A 21343-nucleotide genomic window follows, 5' to 3' on the forward strand; every position below is an offset into this window, starting at 1 on the left:
AGGGTGTGATGGATCAATGAAGGTTTCCGTTGTACGCTTTTAGAATGTAAACATTTTAAATCTAATGTGTGCAGTTAGCTGTATTTACAAATGTGTTTCATTGTCGCAAATGCACAAAGTGTATAGTGTGCAGTGTATATTTTTTAAAGAGGCGATTTCTGTTTATTCTGTAAATGTTAAAACATAAATAAAACATGAGTGACTGCAAGCAGCTTGATTGACATCATCTCTTGGTCAAAAGAAAAGACTCCAGCATTTTCAATATAGCTTTGTGTGCATTATTATTTGGAGCCTATTTTTCTCTCTCAAAGATCACATGATCCGATGTATGAATCGTGTTTGGACTGGCTGTGTGGACATTTAAAGCCTGTTCAAATCCTGATCGCGCTGCTTTATAAGATATAAAATCTTTGGTCAAAATCTGAGGCCAAATCGAATGTATATTTACTGACTGAGAGAATTCAGTAAGAAAAATAAAATGTGCATTATAATAATAATTTTAATCACATTGAAATGAACTATATTATTTCTGTGTCTTAATGGTATTCGTTGTGTAGAGAACACCCAAAATGCTGACCTCACCTTCTTTAGAAAAGGATTGTTTAGAATCTTTTGTTCTTCCATCGAAATTTTGATATCATTCATTGGTGCTCATGTGTGTTTTAAAACCTGTATATGAATCTTTCTTTAGTGGAACACAAAGAAGATATTTTGAGAAATGCCAAAGGAAGTCAACAGGGTTCAGTGTTGTTTGGTTATCAATATTCTTTAAAATATCTTCTTTTGTGTTCTGCAGAAGAATGAAAGTCACACAAAATTGAAATGACGTGAGTTTGGATAAATAATGAAAGAAATTTCATTTCATTTCAACCTGGGATGATAATCTGATGTCAGAATCAAAACCAATGAGTCAGTGTAATAGTTTACAAATTTATTGGAATTATCTTTGAAAGCATAATCAATACACAGAACATGATCAGGATTGTGTTGTGTCACGTTATTGTGTTGTGCAATCACTTAACATTTAGACATGTTGTTATTTTCTGCAATTAGATCGTCTTGGGTTGTTTTACTTCTGAGTGCAAGACCAAAGCCCCTCCCTCCCTCTCTCTCTCGCTCGCTCTCTCCCTCACACTTTCACACTAAGTTCATCATGAATCTCCATTGAATAATTAAGACAGAGATGAAATGTCTGGTGCATTGCTACTTGTTTTTAGTTTTTCACGAGTGTGGGGCTGTAAACTGGTCTTCTCGACCACAAAAAAAACTAATGACATTAGATGACAAAGTGTTAATAGAAGCCAAACGCATCCAGTTGGAAAACATTTTCATTTAAAACATGATAGAAAGGTCTTCCTCTACATCTACAACCTACTATTATATCAACAGGAGTAAAGAATTTTTACTGGTTTTGGGTGTAGATAAAGGTGTGGAAAAGAGTTTAGGAGGCAGTGTGATTCTTAATTCTGGATCTGACCATCCAAAGTCATTTACATTTTCTTTGTTTCTTATCGGACCCGTTCAGTTCATGAACAGCTGGTCATTAAATCAGAAATGGGACACAAAAGATGATTGAAAATTCAATTGAATTTTTTTAATTTAAGGGTCATTTTAAAAATGCTTGTGAAAAATAGTTTATTAAAGTATAGAGTTAAAAATTAATGTAGATTCTAGAGGTGAAATAATCTGGATTTGAGTCCATTGAAGAAAAATTCTGCAATCATATTGCCTTTTAATTGCAGACTTGCCATTTCATGACCCCAGTTTGACACATCTTCTTTAACTCTGGAAGATTTCTGCCTCTTTTTTTTCATGAGAAATATCTGTGACGCAGGAGGGTTGCTGTGGATTCCCAGAAGCAGGATTAAGAACTGCAGATGGAGAATGTGGGTTTAGGGTGCAGTTTTAGGATGTAGGGTGATGTACATTAAGAGCGTGGGGTGATGTATATCTAGGGGTTTGGTTAATCTGTCTACTCCCAGCTGAAGTCTCCGTTGATTTGTGGACCGACATTGAAATCTCTCGCCGCCATGTCATCGCAGTTGTCTGGATGCAGCAGAAAGCAGCTGAATGTGCTGCTGGACTCCGTCCCAGTGAACATGCCGTTATTGTTGAGGTCTCGCACCTGCAACCACACCCAGTCGCCCTGGGTCAGACCCATCACCACCTGCTGCGATGCCGTGTTCAACTCAACGGGTGTGATCGTCTTTATCACAGGCTCGAAGTTGTGGAAGAGTCCCACCCTCAGCGGGCGGGTACTCACCTGCAGGTGGTAGCTAAACACGTAGGTTCCGTTCACAGGGGCCGTGTAGACGCCGTTTTCAGGGTTGTAGTTTTGGTTCTTATTGTAAATGATGCGTCTGAACGCAATCGGGCGATTGGGCACTGGGAAGGAGACGGTCAGGGCGGCTGAGAAACCCGTCTGCACGGCGGGCGAGCACGGCCCGGGCCTACCCGGCATTCCCATCTCGCCTTGCTTACCTTGGGGTCCAGTGGTTCCGCTCGAACCCTGCTGCCCTGGTGCACCCGTGTCTCCCTTTTCACCCATTTCCCCCTGAGGACCCTGGGTTCCTGGAGTTCCATCGCTGCAGTTGCACATACCCTCAGGACCCTGGTCTCCCTTTTGACCCGGTACACCTATGTCGCCAGGAGCACCAATCACGCCCAGATCTCCCTTTTGCCCCTTTGGACCAGATGCTCCATTTAACCCAGGTATCCCCCGCGCTCCTGCCGGGCCGGGGAGTCCCGCTTCACCTGGCACTCCGGGGACAGGCTCGCAGGTTTCAGGGCACTGACCGTCCTCTCCTTTTGGACCCTGTTGACCCTCAGGCCCTTCCAGACCAGATTCACCCTTATCGCCTGAGAAATACAGATGCAAACCAGTGTCACCAGATCTCATGAAAGTTACTATAAATGTCAATGTGAAAGTGAACTGTCACTCACCTTTGAAGCCTCTGTCTCCCTTCATCCCAAGGCGTCCAATGGGACCCATTTCACCCTTGTCCCCTATTTCACCTTTCTCACCTGTGAGTTTGTACAGTGTGTTACTATCACAAACACTTGGAGTGAAGAAAAACCCCATAACTTCCGCGTATTAATAGAAATCTGCACTTTGAATGTAACATATAACATAAAATATTACAATTTGGATTTATTTATATATTTAAATTATTATTTTTTACGTATATCTCCATTTTACATTTGTTTTATTGCATCGTTTTGTATTTACTTGGTATATAAATGTACTGTACTTCTAACACATGAAAAAAAATTATAGGTGAGTAAGACCCAAAAATTTAAAAAATGGTACTGTATGTTATTCATTACACTTTGGAAGTCTGTATTGTGACAAATACTTTATTTAAAAAATGATTACCAAAATAAGGATTGAAAATAAATTTATTGAAGGATAATAATAACCGATTGCGTTATTTTTAACACATTGATTGTGGTATGCCGTGCTCACATTGTGTTATTTTAACACATTTGTGTTGATTTTGTGTGAAAGGGACAACACAAGTTGTGTTAAAGCATTATTGCGCTGCCCTAAACTGAACACAAAATGTGTGGTTTATAACACAGCTGTTTTTAAAGTTCGGTTGATTCTCACCTTTGATGCCAAGACGTCCCGTTGGTCCTGGGCGACCGGGAAACCCGGTGAGTCCTCTTGGACCGGGACTACCAGGACTCCCTGTCATAAACATTCCGTAAAAACACAAAAATTAAAAAACACATTGTGTGTGTGGGGACGACACTGTGTGTGGACGTGCAGAAAAAACATCTGTACCTGGTAGCCCACGGCCGCCTTTCTCTCCCTTCTGGGATTTTTGTGCAGAGCAGGCAGAGCAGATGCAGTACCACGGTACCTGATCAGCTGTGGGCGGAACCGGAGCTTCCAGAATCATCTGACAGTAAGACATATCGGGCTCCACCACGGGCCCCAATGGTGCCAACGAGAGGGAATCAGTGCCATTGGGCAGCAGACCTGATGCCGAGGTGCGAAACCCAGCAATGTTAGAACATTTGCCGAGGGACAGACAGGCAAACACTGCCACGATACCCCTCAGATCCTGTGAGATAAACATATGAAGATGAATAAACACGATTCAGCTGCCTCATTTTAAATAAATAACAACATAATATAATGATGTTTAACAGATACATTTACAGAACAGTTCTAACCGTTTCCTTTGTTTGAAAACAAATGCTTTAAAAGTAAAGCTTTAGTATGAAACAGACAGACAGACAGACCATGTTCCAGTGATGAAGCATATTCCTCAGGCTGATGTGAGTGTGTGAAAAATCTCTGATAACCAGACGATTCACACTTTTATACCTGCGCCTACACCTGTGCGCGAGTGTTTATCTCTGTGTTTGTGTGTGTGTGTTTGCACCGCTGGGATCTGGAGGTTTTCCTCCATTCTCCACGACCTCATTAGGCCCATAATATCACAACTATAAATGCAGTAAAGAGAGAAAAGAAGAATGTGTTTCTCTTTGTGTGTGTGACCATGCAGCAGGAGCTGATCCTATAACACTGTAACAGGAGAGACTCTCTGGAGAGGATTCATAATACAAGGAGGCCTGGGAACCATAGTCGTCCACTGACTACATTCAGGTCACACACACACACACACACACACACACACACACAGAGGATAGGCTTACTGTCATAACTAAAAAGAAAAGAAAAGTATTGAGGAATATCTCCTATATCACTGAATAGCGTCACATAATGCTCCACATGGATCTTTTATTGTGTGACGGTTACATATTGATGCAGCACGGTTTCAAGCATCCGCAGTGTCTGAAGCACAATCGTGTGGTTTGAGTTATGCGCTAAAGTGAAACACTTGGGGAAACACTAACCTTCACATTCAGACAGACACATGTGGGTCTTTGTTTGTTTGTTTGTTTGTGTGCGAACTGTGGATTTTCTATTTGGTTCAGCCTTATATACAATATATGGTGTTTGAAAAAGGGATTTTGTTTTACTACTAGTAAGGATGAGTACTACTCGTGAGCGACCCTGCAGTTCTTTCAACATTGGCATAAAAACTCTAAGATATGGTTGTTAGAAAACCTTCATAAAAAATCTGGAAACATGTAAAGAAATAAATTGTCAATGTTTTGTATTTTGTTCAAATATCAACCACATATTTTCATGGCAAGTTCTTTATATTTGATAATTTATTAACATCACATATAACTACACTGTATAACTTCGCTGTAGTTTTGCAGCAGGCTGGCCAGTAACTTACTGTAGATGTATTACGCGGCTCGTTTGAATGCTTGATTCTGATTGGCCAGCAGCGGCATTTGCAGTTTCGCTATTCCCAGATAAAAACCTCTCCAAACTAGTAGAACACGGTAACCTGGATTGACAAATTAGATATAAATATGTCTTTTGATAACATATATGATACTATATTTACAAGTGATTGAACCAAATTCCGTTTTCCCTGAAATTTGAACGGCGTTTCTTACCTTAATGCCGAAAGTAAATGGCTTTTCCTCACTGAAGGTCTGTATTCGGTTAAATGAGCTTAACAAATATTTCAAATTAACATTTCATGTCCAGTTTTTTTTTCATGTGGCAAGTAAAACACTTTGGCAAGGTTTGTACGGCTTAGCTTAAGAACTATGCCTTAGTTGAATTAATTTTTTTATAAAAATGTCTTAGAAGAATACATTACTGTTGTGCATCTTGAGACAGAACAACGGAACTAACTGATTTTAGGATATTTCTGGGCAAGCTACATTTACGCATTTGCCAGACGTTTTTATCCAAAGCGACTTACATTTCATTGTACTATACATTTGCTTGTGATCACTTGCAATCCCCTGAGATCGAACCCATGACCTTGGCGTTAGTAGCAACATGCTCATACCACTGAGACACAGGAAAGTTATATTTAGGTAAAACAGGTCACACACATGAAACCGGGCCTTTGACTTTTTAGATCCAAAACGAGCAAGAAGAGACTGGTCTTATTACTGGCATTAGCAAGGTAACACTGCATTCTTCCTAAGCATTTTTGTCTTATTTTCTAGAAAAAATATTGAAAACTTCTTAAAGGGACCTAAGATATTTCATCTTGTTTTTTAAATAAAATATAAAAAGTAAGCAAGTTTATGTTTAAAACTAATTTGTAAATTAAATCTACAGTAAATTGAGGTTAACTACAGCAAAGTTTTACACTAGTATAAATCTACCTTACATCCCTTTTATGAAATTATGGATATTTTTAGGGTCTACAGTTGTTTTCACCTCTTAACTTCAGGACTTAAGTCTAAAAATTACTCAGAATCAGATCCTCCTACCATCAGGCAGGTCAATGCATTAACTTAATGAGTCAAAAAATATATGTGACTTCTCAAATATCAAAGTAAACATGCTTTTGTTTTGATGGTAGAAATCTGCAAATACAGCAGATTAAAGATGGATGAATACTCAAATACTTCATTAAGAAATGTTGTTTCAAAATTATAAACAGCCGGTGCTTAAGAAGAAGAATCAAATCTTGTGAAGTTTGCGTGGGAAAGATCATTCCAATACCGAGGTGCATTTTTTAAAGAACATGTTTTCTAATGAGACACGGTGTGCATTTCTGAGGAAGTGTGTGTTGGCAAGATGTGAAACACAGATGTGAAACTGGACACAAACTCTCACACAAAGCAATAGATGCTTTCAAGCATCTCCACCCAGCTCGTGACCCTGTTTCTCCTTCACCTCTTCAGTCCCGTATGTTTACTGTATGTCCAGGGATTCCATTACTGCGTGCGCTGTGTAACCGGCTGAAAAAACTCACCAACAGTCTACAGTTACACACACACACACCGCTGTGAAGTGATGGATTTATTACATTAGGATATATATTTACAGGAAACACTTTCACACACTCTGTTCTCAACATAACCTCTAAAGCTTGATATTTACCTTTAGGCTGTTGTAATGAAGTGCTGTTGTCTTATAAAGCCTAAAGCTCATTTATGTAAACATCCATCATTTATTTAAACAATGAAACACATTTGTCATAAACACCCAGGCTTGTCATTCTTATGCTTCAATACGTTTAGGTTTGATGCCCCCACTGGTAAACATCATCCACTGCCAATGTCACATTCATTCAAGTAAGCTTTTGTAATTGAGGCACCAATGTAAATTGTAATTTACAATAGGCAATTAGGCATATTGTGAAAAAATACATAAAGATGTCTGTATTACTTGTCTGGAATACTTGATTCTGATTGGTCAGCTGAAACATTCAGGGGTCTATTAGCTTATAATAATAACCTCATAACATAAAATAGTATGTTTTAGTATTTAATATAATAAACTGTAGTAAAATTCCTAGATACTAGTGTTTTGAACTTTATGATAGTAAGTAAATGCAACAGATTATCAATTCACAATACTATAGTATACAATAACAATTATATACTTTTTCAATATACTACAATTTAACACTGCGTATTATAGTAAATACTAAAGTAAAAATAGACACATTTTGTTTTATAAAATTCAACAAATGCTCATCCGAGTACTTCGAGTCTCAAAAAAATAGGTTTATAATGTATCACTCCGCTGTATATCTTCTCCTTCTATATTCGAATTTGCTTCAAATAAGCTAATAAAATACTGTATTTCGCATCCTGTAATTTACTTGTGTGAGTTCTGATTTAGTTCACGTGCCCGGTAGACGGCGCTCTCAGCGGCTGCTGTGTTCAGACCTGATCGTGCGGGGGCGCTGTGGGGGTCCGTATCCCTCCGTAACACGTCTCTGTATGTGAGTCCCGGGGGCTGGGGTGCAGGATGGCGGCGGTGGTCGTCGGAACAGCGGCTGCGGAGGTCGAGTCCTCGGACAGCGAGCCGGAGCAGGAGCACGGTTCGCCGCAGAAACTCATCCGGAAGGTCTCCACGTCCGGGCAGATCCGCAGCAAGGTAACAGACCGCGCAGACGCGCGCGCTTTTCGTGCGCAACGGGAACGCGCGTTTGACCGAGCGGCCCGTCCTAGATCCGCGACGTTTCCTGAGCGCTGATCTGGTTCCGACCGATACCGACACCGTTCGTGGTGCGAAGATAACGGGACCGCGCGGATCAGCGATGACCGGAGAGTGCGCGCGCCGGTGTGCGTCGGCAGCGCGACATTGTAACTGTTTGTTTAGGGTCCGCGCAGGGGGGTAATGCAACAGTGCAGCGGTTTTATCTTGTGCTGGATATTCACGTTACATTGTAACGATTCGTTGGGATGCGCGAGGAATGAGAATGCAGCAATGTAGCGTGTTTCCGCTCAATGAAAGTGCAACAGTACAACATTCGCGCACGACCAGTGCTACGTGTATCATTACTGTAGGAAAAGAAAACAATGCTAACTTTGTATTAGCCTTCACGATCAAATAATATGATTCTAAACGACAAAGATCTGAGAGTTTTTCACACAGTTTGAAAGGAGACCTGTCTTTTGTCTGTCTGTTTGTCTTGTAGTTTGGCTGGCTATCTGTCTCTCCGTTTGTCTGTCTGTCTTACTATTTCTGTCTGTCTGTCCATCTGTCTTTTCTCTGCCTGTATGTCTAGCTTTCTGTCTATTTCTTTATCTGTCTATCCACCCATTCATTGATTTAAGAGGCATGAATCAGAGGGGTTTAAAGGTATAGACACATCGTAATTTGTGTTCCTTTGCTGTAGATTATTTAAAAAGGCGATTTTCTTTCGCCTCGTAGAAAACATCATAAAACGTTCAAATATAGTAAAATATGTAGATCTACTGCACAGATAACTCGCTACTTTTTATGAAATAAAAACATATGCATGTTGCTTGAGGGGATGAAAAGAGAAGGGTTCTGAATTGTTGCAATCTTGAAAAGAATGTATCTTGTGTAGTATATGTCACAATTTTCTGTCTTTTTGAGCACTATTTATCATTCACTCTTGTGTCTCTCTTTTCACATATTTTTGATAATGATGTGGTACGTTTCGCCCCCTACTCGAGGTTTAAATTGAAATTGGTGTTGTCTTAATTTTTACCAATATTCATCATATTCTGCAATTCTATATGTTCTATTTAAGTGTGAAATATTTTTATCAGCACAGTTGTATATGCCGTAGCCATGTGACTGTAACTATAACTGTAATGCGAGTACAGTATCTCTTGTTTTGTTAATGTCACTGTTCACTGTGTCCTAAATTCCTCCTCTTTAAACCACAGCCATCAAAACATTCATCACCTTCATTTATACATTCTGTCAGCAACATTCCCATTATCAGACATCCAGAAGTATTTGATATTTGAGAGGACGGTGATCCTATGTTTTACATGATAAAAAATATGTGCTTTCGATGTTGATCTGTGTACATGCAGCAGATCATCTCTTAAAGGTCTAATGTGTCATATTTTGTAGGATCTATTGACAAAATGCAATATGATATGCATAACTGTAACAACGTATATGACCTGAATCAGCCACAGTAGAGGACTGCACGCATGTGCGGCGCTTTGAGCTCCATTGCGGCTCATCTAGTCTATCAAAGCCTCACAGTTTTATGTCAAAATGAAAGTTCCTATGCTAACCTCCCTTTGTATTTCACATCACATATCCCTGACATAAGACCATAAATGGACGACAAGTGGTTCATCCTCGAACAAATCCATGGTTAATTTTCCGTAACGTGCTGCAGATGTGTGACTGTAACTGTGTGTTCGCACTGCCACCGTCGAGAGCATCAAAAATTGCTCTGGCCGCCCTGCCAACATCGCTGTGGAAAGATTCGTAGACGCTCCGACATAGACCAAAGTTTGAAGGGCTGTGTTCTCTGGAATCCTCCAAGCGGTGGACTTCTACATTCTGATCGGTTGCCCCCAACCGCATCATAGCTCATTACCATAAAGTTGACCTGATTTCAACTCCCATCGACGCCCTGAATCGGCCAAGACCGCCGGCTCACGTTGAAAATAATTGACTTCTGGCTTCTTTGAAGTGCTGAACGCACAGTATAGGGAGATGTGAAGGTTGGAGTTAGCCATTGGTTGCAATTCACAACCTCACCACTAGATGCCACTAAATTTCATATATTCAACTTTTAATGTTTGTTGTGGATTTAAGAAACATTTGAAGGCAACAACATTTTGTCAGCCAGGCTACTGGTCCATAATGAAAACTACACTTTCACATCTCTGATTTGTAATGTTATACAGATGAAGGGTGTATTTTTGGTGGGTTTTGTGCAGGTCAGGATGTGTTTGATACAACCCTGTGCTGCATCTTTTTAGTGTAATTCTTCAGTTTGCTCACAATGACTCAGCATGTTATGATGTAGGAAGAAACTTATTTGAAGATCATAATTAATAAAAGCATGGGGGCATCTGTAGTTCATTCTGCGGTGCGTCTGGGCAGTAAGACGCGCTGTTGCTCAGGGGTGAATTCTGAGAAGCGGAAGCCCCTTATCGAGTGGTGGTCGGGGGGAGAAAGGTTACGGTTCAGAACAAATCGCTTTGAGCGCGATCAGACGGAGGTGAGATGAAAGTGGTTGATCTAACCACAGGCGTCTGTCTGTTAAAAGGTCACGGTTGACCAGCAGGAGCTTAATTTTATTCTTAGTGAAGATCTTTCTGACAGGTAAACGTGAATATAAAGTAAAATATTCTCATGTGTGAGACATTTATTAACAGCCCTTTAATAAAATGGCATGCAGTTGCCTTTGTTTAAAGGGATAGTTCACCTGGAAAAAAAATTATCTCGTTATACTTTCACCCTGTATAAGATGCTTTAATCATTGAAACACAAAATATTTTAGAAATGTCTCAGTGGATTTTTGTTCAGTCAGAAGTCAATGGGGTTGAGTGTTTTTTGGTAATCAGCATTCTTCAAAATATCTTCTTTTTTGTTCTGATAAAAAGAAAGAAAGTCATATAGGTTCGGAATGACATGAGGGTGAATAAACGATGAGAGATTTTTGAGTGAACTTTCTCTTTAAATTCGACTTAACGTCCAGTCAATGGTTGTAATTTAATGAGATAGATAGGTTATATTGTGACATCAAATGTGCGTCTCTGTCATAAAGTGTCTGCATTCACCCCACCCTCTCTTTATCATTTATAAACAATTTGATGTGAGTTCGAGTTACGTTACACATGAGGACACATCATGCGTTCATGTCATTCATTACATACCACAGTGTGTTACTTGTTAGCGTGTGGTTAGGAAAGGCTTCAGATGAGTTATTTTGGTAACGTTTCTCAAAAGACTCGCTGCACAAACAGGTCAAGCTTCCTGTGAAAGGGTTTCGTCTGCTAGTACAGCGTGTGTGCGCATGACAGGGTTTTTGTGTGACAGTGTGTGAAGCCACATGCAAACTGAGCTTATGTCATGAAATATTAGTTAGTGACACAGCTTTAATGCGTTTACTGACAGCAGAAACCAGCAAGTATGTGTGTGCGAGGGGTGTAAAGCTCACATCAGTCAGAATCTGCAGATCAGATCTGCGTCTGATGGATTCCAGTAGGAAGCAGGTTAGTGTGTGAAATTGTCTGTGTGTGTATGCGCTCATTTTTATTTTTTGTCTTAAGTTTGAAACTCGTCTACAGTGATGATCCGTGCATTTGGTGCTGTTGCATTTGTGCATATGTCTGTGTAGATAGTAGCGCAGATGTTTTTTGCAAAGAAATTACTGTGCGTGCTGTGAATTGAGAGTTTTCTTTGCGTGACATTATGTTTACTTTTAATGGAATTATTCAAGTAATAATATATATATTTTATTAGTAGTAAAAATTAGTAGGTTTTAAAGATACGTTTTATTTCTTTCTGTCAATCATTTTATGTAAAGCACTTTGAATTGCCCTTGTGTATGAATAAACTTGCCTTGCCTTGCCTATTAGTAGTAGAGAAGTATTGTTTATACAGTCGTATTGTTTATTGTTTAGACACTGGTACAGTGAAATTTAGTTCATTCATTGTTTTTAACATTATCGCTGCTGTCCTTCTGAAACCTTATAGCTCCATATTTTTTTATTTTTTGCATAAATAATTTTTATGAATCACTCTACGTTTATCACTGAGTTTTGCAAATATCTAATCAATAAAAAGAATAAAAAAGTGCTTGTCAACTTTGAAAAACAGTATTCATTTAATAAGGACAGTGTTTCTCCATCTCCTGAAAAACAGCAAATTTGGACATACAAGGTTTCAGAAGGACAGCGACGATATCCTAAAATGTCAGTTGGACTATTATCTGAAGCAACTTAATTGACCTTCTTTGCTATAGTGTGCTGCCAATTAAATATAACATCAGATTTATGTTTGAGTTAAATATGTGAAATCTTTATTTTACAAAATTATTTGCGTGTGCAAAATTTGTTGTTTATGGTTGCCAGGTGTTACTGTGCCGTTGCTCGTGTGTTTAGGGGATGTCGAGTTTGTTGTCGTATATGAATGATGGTGAGTGGAGAGAGGAAGGAATCCTCACCGTTTGTTCTCCTTTGCTTTCCAGACGATTTTAAAAGAGGGAAAATTAATGAAACAGACAAATTTCCAGCGCTGGAAGAGACGCTATTTTAAACTACGGGGAAGAACGCTGTACTACGCTCAGACTGCTAAGGTCTGTTTCAACACACATATATCATACACAGAACATGACACATATATTTAATATATTGTGTGTTTTAAGCTTTTAGTAAATAAGAGGTTGGTCAGATTCAGCTCCTCCTGAGGACCATTTTCAACTATTTTGTTTCCAAAATGTACAGGCACATATTTACCTAAATTGGGACATTCAGTAGATTTATGTTGTTTCAGTATTATTAAAATGAAATGTATGTAATTGTAACTTAAAGTTTAAGTTTCGTGTCAGTGTTTTTAGAGTTTTGCGAAGAATTTATATTTTCATATTTCGATATAATTATGAGTTTACGACTGGACGTTGGTTGTTGATTGGTATTCATTTGTTTTCCAGTCAATCATTTTTGATGAAGTGGATTTGACAGATGCCAGTGTTGCTGAATCCAGTACCAAGAATTTTAACAACAGCTTTACTGTAAGTACACACACATGCACACAATCAATTGTTTTCTCACCTAATGTTTCTGAGATACTCCACATGTTATGTTCATACTTTCTTTCTTTTAAACGTTTTCCTTGAATTGAAATCTGAATCCCGCATCCTGTTTGCTCCCTCTGTTACGGTTCAGGAATTGAGTTTGAAAGGAATTCTCAGTTTAGTTCTGAATGACGCACACACGCGCTCATGTCCGAGAAAAAGTGGCGTGTGTTTATTCTGGATCTGGTAAACAGAACATCCTGAAATAGTCTGGATCACATTTGTATGCGTGTGCGCTGAAGTGTATTTATAGTTGACATTTGGGCTGATTTAGTTTTAATTACAGGGAGGAGCTTTCGAGTTTATTCCTTACGAGCTGCGTGTGCACGTGCGCTGTTATGCATTTTCCTCTGTGGTGATGTGTTGGTTTGTTGGGGGGGTATCTGACGGGACGCGGGTCTCTCTGACTCAGTCGAATGAAAAGAGGTTGGAGACTGAGAGCGAGAGAGAGAGAGAAAGAAAGAGAATTAGGAATTAGCTGCTGCTGAGCCGGTCTCTAGACGTTAAAAGATCTACTCAGACGGGAGGAAACAGAGAGAGAGAGAGAGAAGAAGCGTCTGGGTTTTGCAAGCAGTAAGTAAGTAGCGGTAACAGGAAAGAATGTAAAGAATGAGAGAGAGTGAGAATGAGTCTGTTTACTTGCATCTACGTTCAGTTCTCTGAAGTGAGTTAATCCGGCGAAATTTTTGGGAACGTCCAACTTCCAAATCTCGGGAAATGATTCATAGAGTAAATATAGAACAGTGTACTTTATCATTGAATGGGTCTGTAAATATTATCATTATCTATTTCAAGTTTACGACATGTTCTTATTTAGAGCGTTCAGTAAATGCATGTGTTGTGAACATTGTGTTCAGTGTCTGTGTTTTGGCCTTGGGCTCAGCATGACTTGTGTGTGTTTTAAATAACGGTCTAGATTAGATCTGAAGCTGTGTTCACAACCTTTGACATGTTTAATATAAGAATGTAATAAAGAGTGTTTTATAATACTCATTATAAAGTCTGATGTTAGTACAAAGTAAGTTTGCACTTCTGTATAATGCATTGTCATGTTTGTTTTGTAGAAAAAGTAAAATATGCTGTTTTTGTTAACTTTTACAATCTGATCGGACACGTAAAAATGATATTCATTGGTGTAAACTGATGTAGTTATACTGATTCTGTTATATGAAATGATATTTTTGACATCATTAACTTCATAAAACTATTTACCATGTAATCTAACAAAATATTTTTACACTTTGTCCTAGAGATGTTTCAACTATTGGTTTTACTTTATATCAAGTGTCTTTCTAATTAAAATGTACATCTGCAGAGAAAGTGCGACACCTTTCCGAATGTTCATTTAATCATCGTTTCTACATGTATTGTGGTCATTCCAGTCCAGTGTCTGTTGAATTTTTACAAAATCAAACCTCAGGAGTGACATAAAGTCATCCAACAGCAATGTGAAGGACTGACAGCATGACAAGAAACATGAAAATTCTGATAGAATTCACTAAAGTGTTAGTACTTTTCCTAAATATATGTGCAAATATTGCTGTTGTAATGCTTAAAAGTGAATATGAAGTTGTTCTCTTTGCAGTATTTGAGGTCTGAAAAAATACACCGCATCTTTTCTGATATTTTCACCTTTTTCTTCAGTCCTCATTTTCTGCTGTGTAATGTTATGGAAGCCATATGAATACTGCTTGAAGAAAAGCAGACAGCTTTGTTGTAGACATCACATGATTTGTTGACTTTGTTTCACGTAACCAACTTGAGATCAATATTGTTTGGACAGTTAGACGTCATGATTTGACCCGAAACTCTGCATGCTTTCAATAAATTGAAATTCTTTGATCGGATGAACACAGAGAAAGATATTTGGAAGAATGCCTGTAACCAAACAGATCTCACCCCCCATTTATTGCCATAGTAGGACAATTAAATACCATGGGAGTCAATGGGGGGGGGGGGGGGGTGATATCTGATTGGTTACTGTCATTCTTCCAAGTACATTTTTTTTTTTTTATCAGAACAGAGAAATTGAATCATATTTGGGACAACCTGAAGGCAGAATTTTAATTTTTGGGTGAACTGTCCCTTTAACCCAGGGTTAATGGTGTCCCTAATCAGGGATTTAAAAAAGTAATTAATCTGGTGTTTATATTTATTCCTTTAATAGATACAGATCATTAAACATTTTGTTCAAATGAACTCAACTTCAGGTTTTAACTTTAACCCAGTGTTAAAAGTGACCCTAACTCATGGAAGTTATTAATCCGGGGTTAAATAGTAGCCCCTTCTCAAGGTTTAAAAAAGTAGCTGACCCAGGATTAAAAAGTATCCCTAACTCTGAGTGTTAAAAAAATCATTAACCCGTGTGTAAAAGGATCCCAACCTGTGGATTAAAAATGTTATTAACCCAGGGCTAAATTAGCCCCAACTGAGGGTTTAAATAAGTAACTCAGAATAATGCTTAGTATGAAAAGTCCTCAGGTGATTTGGCAGGTTAGTTTGAAATTATTTCATGTGTTTTTTTTGTTATTATTATTAATGTACCATCTGAGTGTTACAGAATGGAGAACAGGATGCACAGAGTTTATGTAACTGAAGCCCAAAGTTGTCCAGTGGTGTGACACTTCACGCCACGCTAAGATAGCAGTGATAATGTGTTTATTTGTGTAAGTGATCAAAGTTTCAAGATCGACATCAAAGACAGTTAGCAGACATGCACATCTCTCTCCTGTCTCTCTCTCTTCCGCTGTATGTCCACTGAGATGGATGTTTGTGTATATTTCAGTTGCGTTTATGAGGCAGTATGTGTACTCTTCTGTGAAATGAATAATACGATGAGTTTGAGAGACGTGTGTGTGTGTGTTTTCATGAATGTGAAGGAGGGGAAAGTTATTTTTATCTGTGTGGGAACAGAGGATCTTTGTCAGCAGCTGTAGGAAACGGAATGGGAAGTTGACGTACATACACACACACTTTATTTTAGGTCTTTGAATGCAGTTGTGGTTATTCTAAAGGTTTGCCTGGTTTGAAACTTAAAGGGATAATTCAGCCAAAAACTCAAATTTTCCGTTTATTTACCCTCAGGCCATCCGAGATGTAGGTGACATTTTTTCTTGAGTAGAACCATAAAGAAGATTGTTTGGTAAATTTGCAGCCCTCTTTGCATTATATAATGGGAGTCAATGGGGTCCACCTGTCTAAGAATTCCTAAAACACATAATTCCAAAAAGCGTCTCCTGTTGACGTTTCGTGAAGTGACTCGCTCGATATTTTCATAAATTTGAACGTCATTTTTTATAATATTAGCATACTCTACAGCCTCAACACTCCCTTTCTGCAGGTGGTGCTAAACGTGCTAGACGCTGGTATGCCATCCGCCACCAAATACTACAAGAAGATTGCGATTGTGTGTAGAGGCTGCACATTATGGCTAATATTATTAAAAATTATGTTCAGTTTTATGAAAATATCAAACGATTCGCTTCACGAAACATCAAAATGTCGCCAGGAGCTGTTTTTTTGGAATTATGTGCTTTAGGAACTCTTAGACAGGTGGACCCCATAGACTCGCATTATATGAAGCAGAGAGGGCAGTGGATTAACCACTATTTGATTTATGACCACTTATTATGATTCTACTTTTCTTTCTTTCACATACATCTCGGATTGCCTGAGGGTGAGTAAATAAACTTCAAATTGGAGTTTTTGCCTGAACTATCCCTTTAAGCGATACAGTCTGAGAGCTTTTTAGATACATGATACATTTTTCTGTGAACATTATATCATCAACATAGTCATTCGAGTGAATTGTAAATTTCTGGCTGACTGAATCTTGTGTGCAAGAATGTCAGAGTTGTTGAGTTGTACGTCATTATTGACGCACAAATACTTCCGAATCTTGAAAAGTGTTACCAAAATACTTACATTTTGGCAGATGCTTTTATCCAAAGCGACTTACATTGCATTGTCCTATACATACTTATAATGTTTTTTACATGTTATATTTTTGGAAGTAAAGCGCTAAATCCCTTAACCGTTACACCATACTCATGACACTGGAAATAGATCACTCAGAAATAAAAGTTCTGTCATCATTCACTCATCCTCATTTCACTCATAACCTGAATGACTGTCTTTCTTCTACAGAACACAAAAGAAGATATTTTGAAGAAAGTCGATAACCACACAAAATTGAACTCCATTGATTTCAATTGTATGAACACAAAACCACGGAGACATTTCTCAAAATATATTTTGTGTTTCACATATGAAAGTGTCATATACAGGTTTTGTGTGTGTGTGTGTGTGTGTGCGCGCATGCTTGTGTGTGTGGACGGACAGTGTGTTCTCTGTTCTCCTGACCTGATCAGTTTGTGGTACAACCACATGGTTTTTGGTGCCCTGAGCTCTTTCTAACACATACACACAGACATATTTAAAGTTATGTGTGGCTAAAGCCGCTTACAAGAATCGACAAATATGCTACCATTGTTCAGTTTCACATGACCGAGCCACAATTCTCTCTCTGTGTGTCTCTGTAGGTTATCACTCCGTGTCGTCGCTTGATTCTCTGCGCTGAGAACAGAAAGGAGATGGAGGAATGGATCGCAGCGTTGAAGAGTGTTCAGAACAGAGAACACTTTGAGGTGAGTGTGTATGTGTAGTCTTACAGATCCAGATATTTGAGGATTGTCGTAAAGTCTAGTCTACATCACAACTTATTCTCCTCACATTGTGTGTACACCGAAAGTAATAACTAAGTCAAGTTTATTTCCATAGCGCTCTTTGAGACAGTTTTTTTTCTTACATTTTCTAATAAGCAGCAGCTTTGGATAATGTTTCTACCTAACTGCAATGATGCAGTTCTACTGAGAAACATGAGTTGAAACATTGATTTTGTAAAGATTTGCTAAATAATGCGACATGAAATTTGTGATATGATCATACTTTAAGTTTTAAAATCTATTTAAGGAGTATTAGAACAAATACACAACCAACATTAATGTTTCATGTTTGTTCTGGGTTAGAAAGCATCGCTCTCTCTGTCTCGACTGGAACTAGGTGGAACTAACTTTATGAATTATTAAGAGTATTTCAGTTATTTCAGTTAAAAGTATTCAGTAATTGCAAACCTTTCTGATATTTTAGAATGTTTTGCAGTCTTGGAATCGTTCTTATATCTCTCTAAATAAGATTTGCTGGCTCCAACCTTGCAAATATCTGACTGCTTTTCAACAAAAGGCTTTATTGTGTCAGCCGGGTATGTTCAAAAATCGGCTTCATTTCCATGCGGCCTCTGGTGACCTCTGACCTTTAATTGTGCATCTGTTTCTCTGATCTAGTCCACACAGCTCAGTATGGATCACTTCTCTGGGATGCATAACTGGTACGCCTGTTCACACGCTCGCCCCACATACTGTAATGTCTGCCGGGAGGCGCTGTCTGGGGTCACGTCTCACGGACTGTCCTGTGAAGGTCTGACTGCTCTTTATGACACACTTTCGTTTGGTACACATCATCTCACTGTGAATGTTGTTCTGAACTGCTGTATATGTGTGTGTTGTACAGTGTGTAAATTTAAAGCTCACAAGCGCTGTGCAGTCCGTGCCACTAATAACTGTAAATGGACGACACTGGCATCTATTGGGAAAGACATACTGGAGAATGAGGACGGGGTGAGTGAATATTTTGATGGTTCATGTTTTTTGTAATGTGTACTGTAGGTTTTTCTGAATTGTACGCAACACTGAGTTTCATTTCTGTTCAAACTACTTAGAAGACATTTTGTCCGTAAAATGTTTTATCATAATGTTACTGTAGTCTTTTTGGCGGTGCTCTTCTAACATGTGGTGTGTGTTCATGTCAACAAAATGCAAATAATTTCAAAATTTAAGATATGATTGCAAATAATTTCTTGTATGACATTTTTGAATGTTTTTTTTATATTTTATCTTTCGATAACTAAACAATATTACTAAAGAGCTGTTTTCACAATTATGAGCATGACTGCAGAAGTGATTTTATATAAACAAATAATAAACAAGAATTTTGACTTCAATGTTATGTAATATGTACAAGCTTTTAATTCATCCCTTAGTGTTGTCAAAAGTCCTGGTACTTCGGGTCCAAGTCGGTACCTTAAAATAAAAAAGTTGACGGTACCTCATTTTCATAAGACCCGGTAGCACCGACATACCGGGCCAACCAATAAGACGTTATGGAGCGGATAATCGAGACTCCTTCCACAAAATGTGCGCACAGTAATACTTAAGATTAAAGTCATATCCCGAAGAAAACGATCCGGATTTATTTGAACAAGTTCAAGCGATAGGTTTCAACTTCTGTGAGCGTTTTTATTATGAATGTTGTATAATATCTTAAGTTAGAGGTTAAATTACAACAAACGTCCTTGTTTGCGTGTTAATTTGTTAGCGCCAATGCTAATCCAGTCAAGTGTCCTTATTAACCATTTAATGCTTTTATAACTGTAAAGGGGCAAATTAAATTAGTTTAGATTAGATTCAACTTTATTGTCATTACACATATACAAGTACAGTGTAACAAAATGTAGTTTAGGTCTAACCAGAAGCGCAATTAGCAAGTGCAGGATACACAGTTTGAATAAATACAGAATACAATATTAGGAAAATACTATACAATGGGCATGTACTATGAAAATATGACAGTCGGTATGTACTATGAACAATATAAACAGAAGGCTATATACTGTGAACATTAATGTACAGGAGGTTATGAACAGATAACAATATAGACTATACAATAGTGCAAGTGACTTAAGTGTGCATTAGTTACAGACATTAGCTATTAAAGTTACAGTACAGTAGATGAGTTGATGCGGTTATTAAAGTTACAGTGCAGTAGATGAGTTGATGCGGTTATTAAAGGTACGGTGCAGTACATGAGTTAATGCAGTTATTGAAGTTATAATGCAATACATGAGTAGATGCAGTTATACAGTTACAGTGCAGTAGATGAGTTAGTGCAGTTATTGAAGTTACAGTGCATGCATTAGTTAGTGCAGTTATTGAAGTTACAGTGCAGTAGATGAGTTGATGCGGTTATTAAAGGTACGGTGCAGTACATGAGTTAATGCAGTTATTGAAGTTATAGTGCAATACATGAGTAGATGCAGTTATACAGTTACAGTGCAGTAGATGAGTTAGTGCAGTTATTGAAGTTACAGTGCAGTAGATGAGTTAGTGCAGTTATTGAATTTACAGTGCAGTAGATGAGTTGATGCGGTTATTAAAGGAACGGTGCAGTACATGAGTTAATGCAGTTATTGAAGTTATAGTGCAATACATGAGTAGATGCAGTTATACAGTTACAGTGCAGTAGATGAGTTAGTGCAGTTATTGAAGTTACAGTGCAGTAGATGAGTAGATGCAGATAACACAGTTACAGTGCAGTAGATGAGTTAATGCAGTTATTGAAGTTACAGTGCAGTAGATGCGTTACTGCGGTTATTAAGGTTACAGTGCAGTAGATGAGTTAGTGCCGTTATTGAAGTAACAGTGCAGTAGATGCGTAATGCGGTTATTAAGGTTACAGTGCAGTAGATGAGTTAGAGCAGTTATTGAAGGTATAGTGCAGTAGATGAGTTGATGCGGTTATTGAAGTTACAGTGCAGTAGATGAGTTAGTGCAGTTATTGAAGTTACAGTGCAGTAGATGCGTAATGCGGTTATTAAGGTTACAGTGCAGTAGATGCGTTAATGCGGTTATTAAGGTCACAGTGCAGTAGATGAGTTAGTGCAGTTATTGAAGTTACAGTGCAGTAGATGCGTAATGCGGTTATTAAGGTTACAGTGCAGTAGATGCGTTACTGCGGTTATTAAGGTTACAGTGCAGTAGATGAGTTAGTGCAGTTATTGAAGTTACAGTGCAGTAGATGCGTTAATGCGGTTATTAAGGTTACAGTGCAGTAGATGAGTTAGTGCAGTTATTGAAGTTACAGTGCAGTAGATGCGTAATGCGGTTATTAAGGTTACAGTGCAGTAGATGAGTTAGTGCAGTTATTGAAGTTACAGTGCAGTAGATGCGTTAATGCGGTTATTAAGGTTACAGTGCAGTAGATGAGTTAGTGCAGTTATTGAAGTTACAGTGCAGTAGATGCGTTAATGCGGTTATTAAGTTTACAGTGCAGTAGATGAGTTAATGCAGTTATTGAAGTTATAGTGCAATAGATGAGTAGATGCAGTTAGTTATGCAATAAATGCAGTAATGCAA

General features: G+C 38.4%; 2 protein-coding genes across 6 annotated transcripts in view; one reads left to right on the plus strand and one right to left on the minus strand.

The window, feature by feature from the left end:
• Positions 1-1064: 1064 nt before the first annotated feature.
• On the minus strand, positions 1065-13266 carry LOC130428417 (otolin-1). Its single transcript, XM_056756424.1, has 5 exons — positions 13072-13266; positions 3788-4070; positions 3611-3691; positions 2944-3024; positions 1065-2859 (listed from the first exon to the last, which is right to left on the minus strand). The coding sequence occupies exons 2-5, from the start codon at positions 3918-3920 to the stop codon at positions 1973-1975; spliced, it is 1182 nt and encodes a 393-aa protein (XP_056612402.1). The 5' UTR covers positions 3921-4070; positions 13072-13266; the 3' UTR covers positions 1065-1972.
• LOC130428416 (diacylglycerol kinase delta-like) overlaps positions 7578-21343 on the plus strand; it is a 28787-nt gene continuing 15021 nt past the window's right edge. Inside the window, exons 1-6 of one of the 5 annotated variants that reach the window (XM_056756418.1) lie at positions 7578-7945; positions 12489-12596; positions 12951-13031; positions 17636-17740; positions 18437-18569; positions 18663-18769. In XM_056756418.1, the coding sequence (XP_056612396.1) occupies positions 7817-7945; positions 12489-12596; positions 12951-13031; positions 17636-17740; positions 18437-18569; positions 18663-18769 (663 nt within the window). In that variant the 5' untranslated portion in view covers positions 7578-7816. Of the gene's footprint in view, positions 7946-11328; positions 11512-12488; positions 12597-12950; positions 13032-13465; positions 13672-17635; positions 17741-18236; positions 18355-18436; positions 18570-18662; positions 18770-21343 lie in introns of those variants that run through there. The other 4 variants (XM_056756420.1, XM_056756421.1, XM_056756422.1 and 1 more) reach the window with 4 other exon arrangements.

This window comes from Triplophysa dalaica, chromosome 9 (genome assembly GCF_015846415.1).
Source record: "Triplophysa dalaica isolate WHDGS20190420 chromosome 9, ASM1584641v1, whole genome shotgun sequence".
NCBI classification, from domain to species: domain Eukaryota; kingdom Metazoa; phylum Chordata; class Actinopteri; order Cypriniformes; family Nemacheilidae; genus Triplophysa; species Triplophysa dalaica.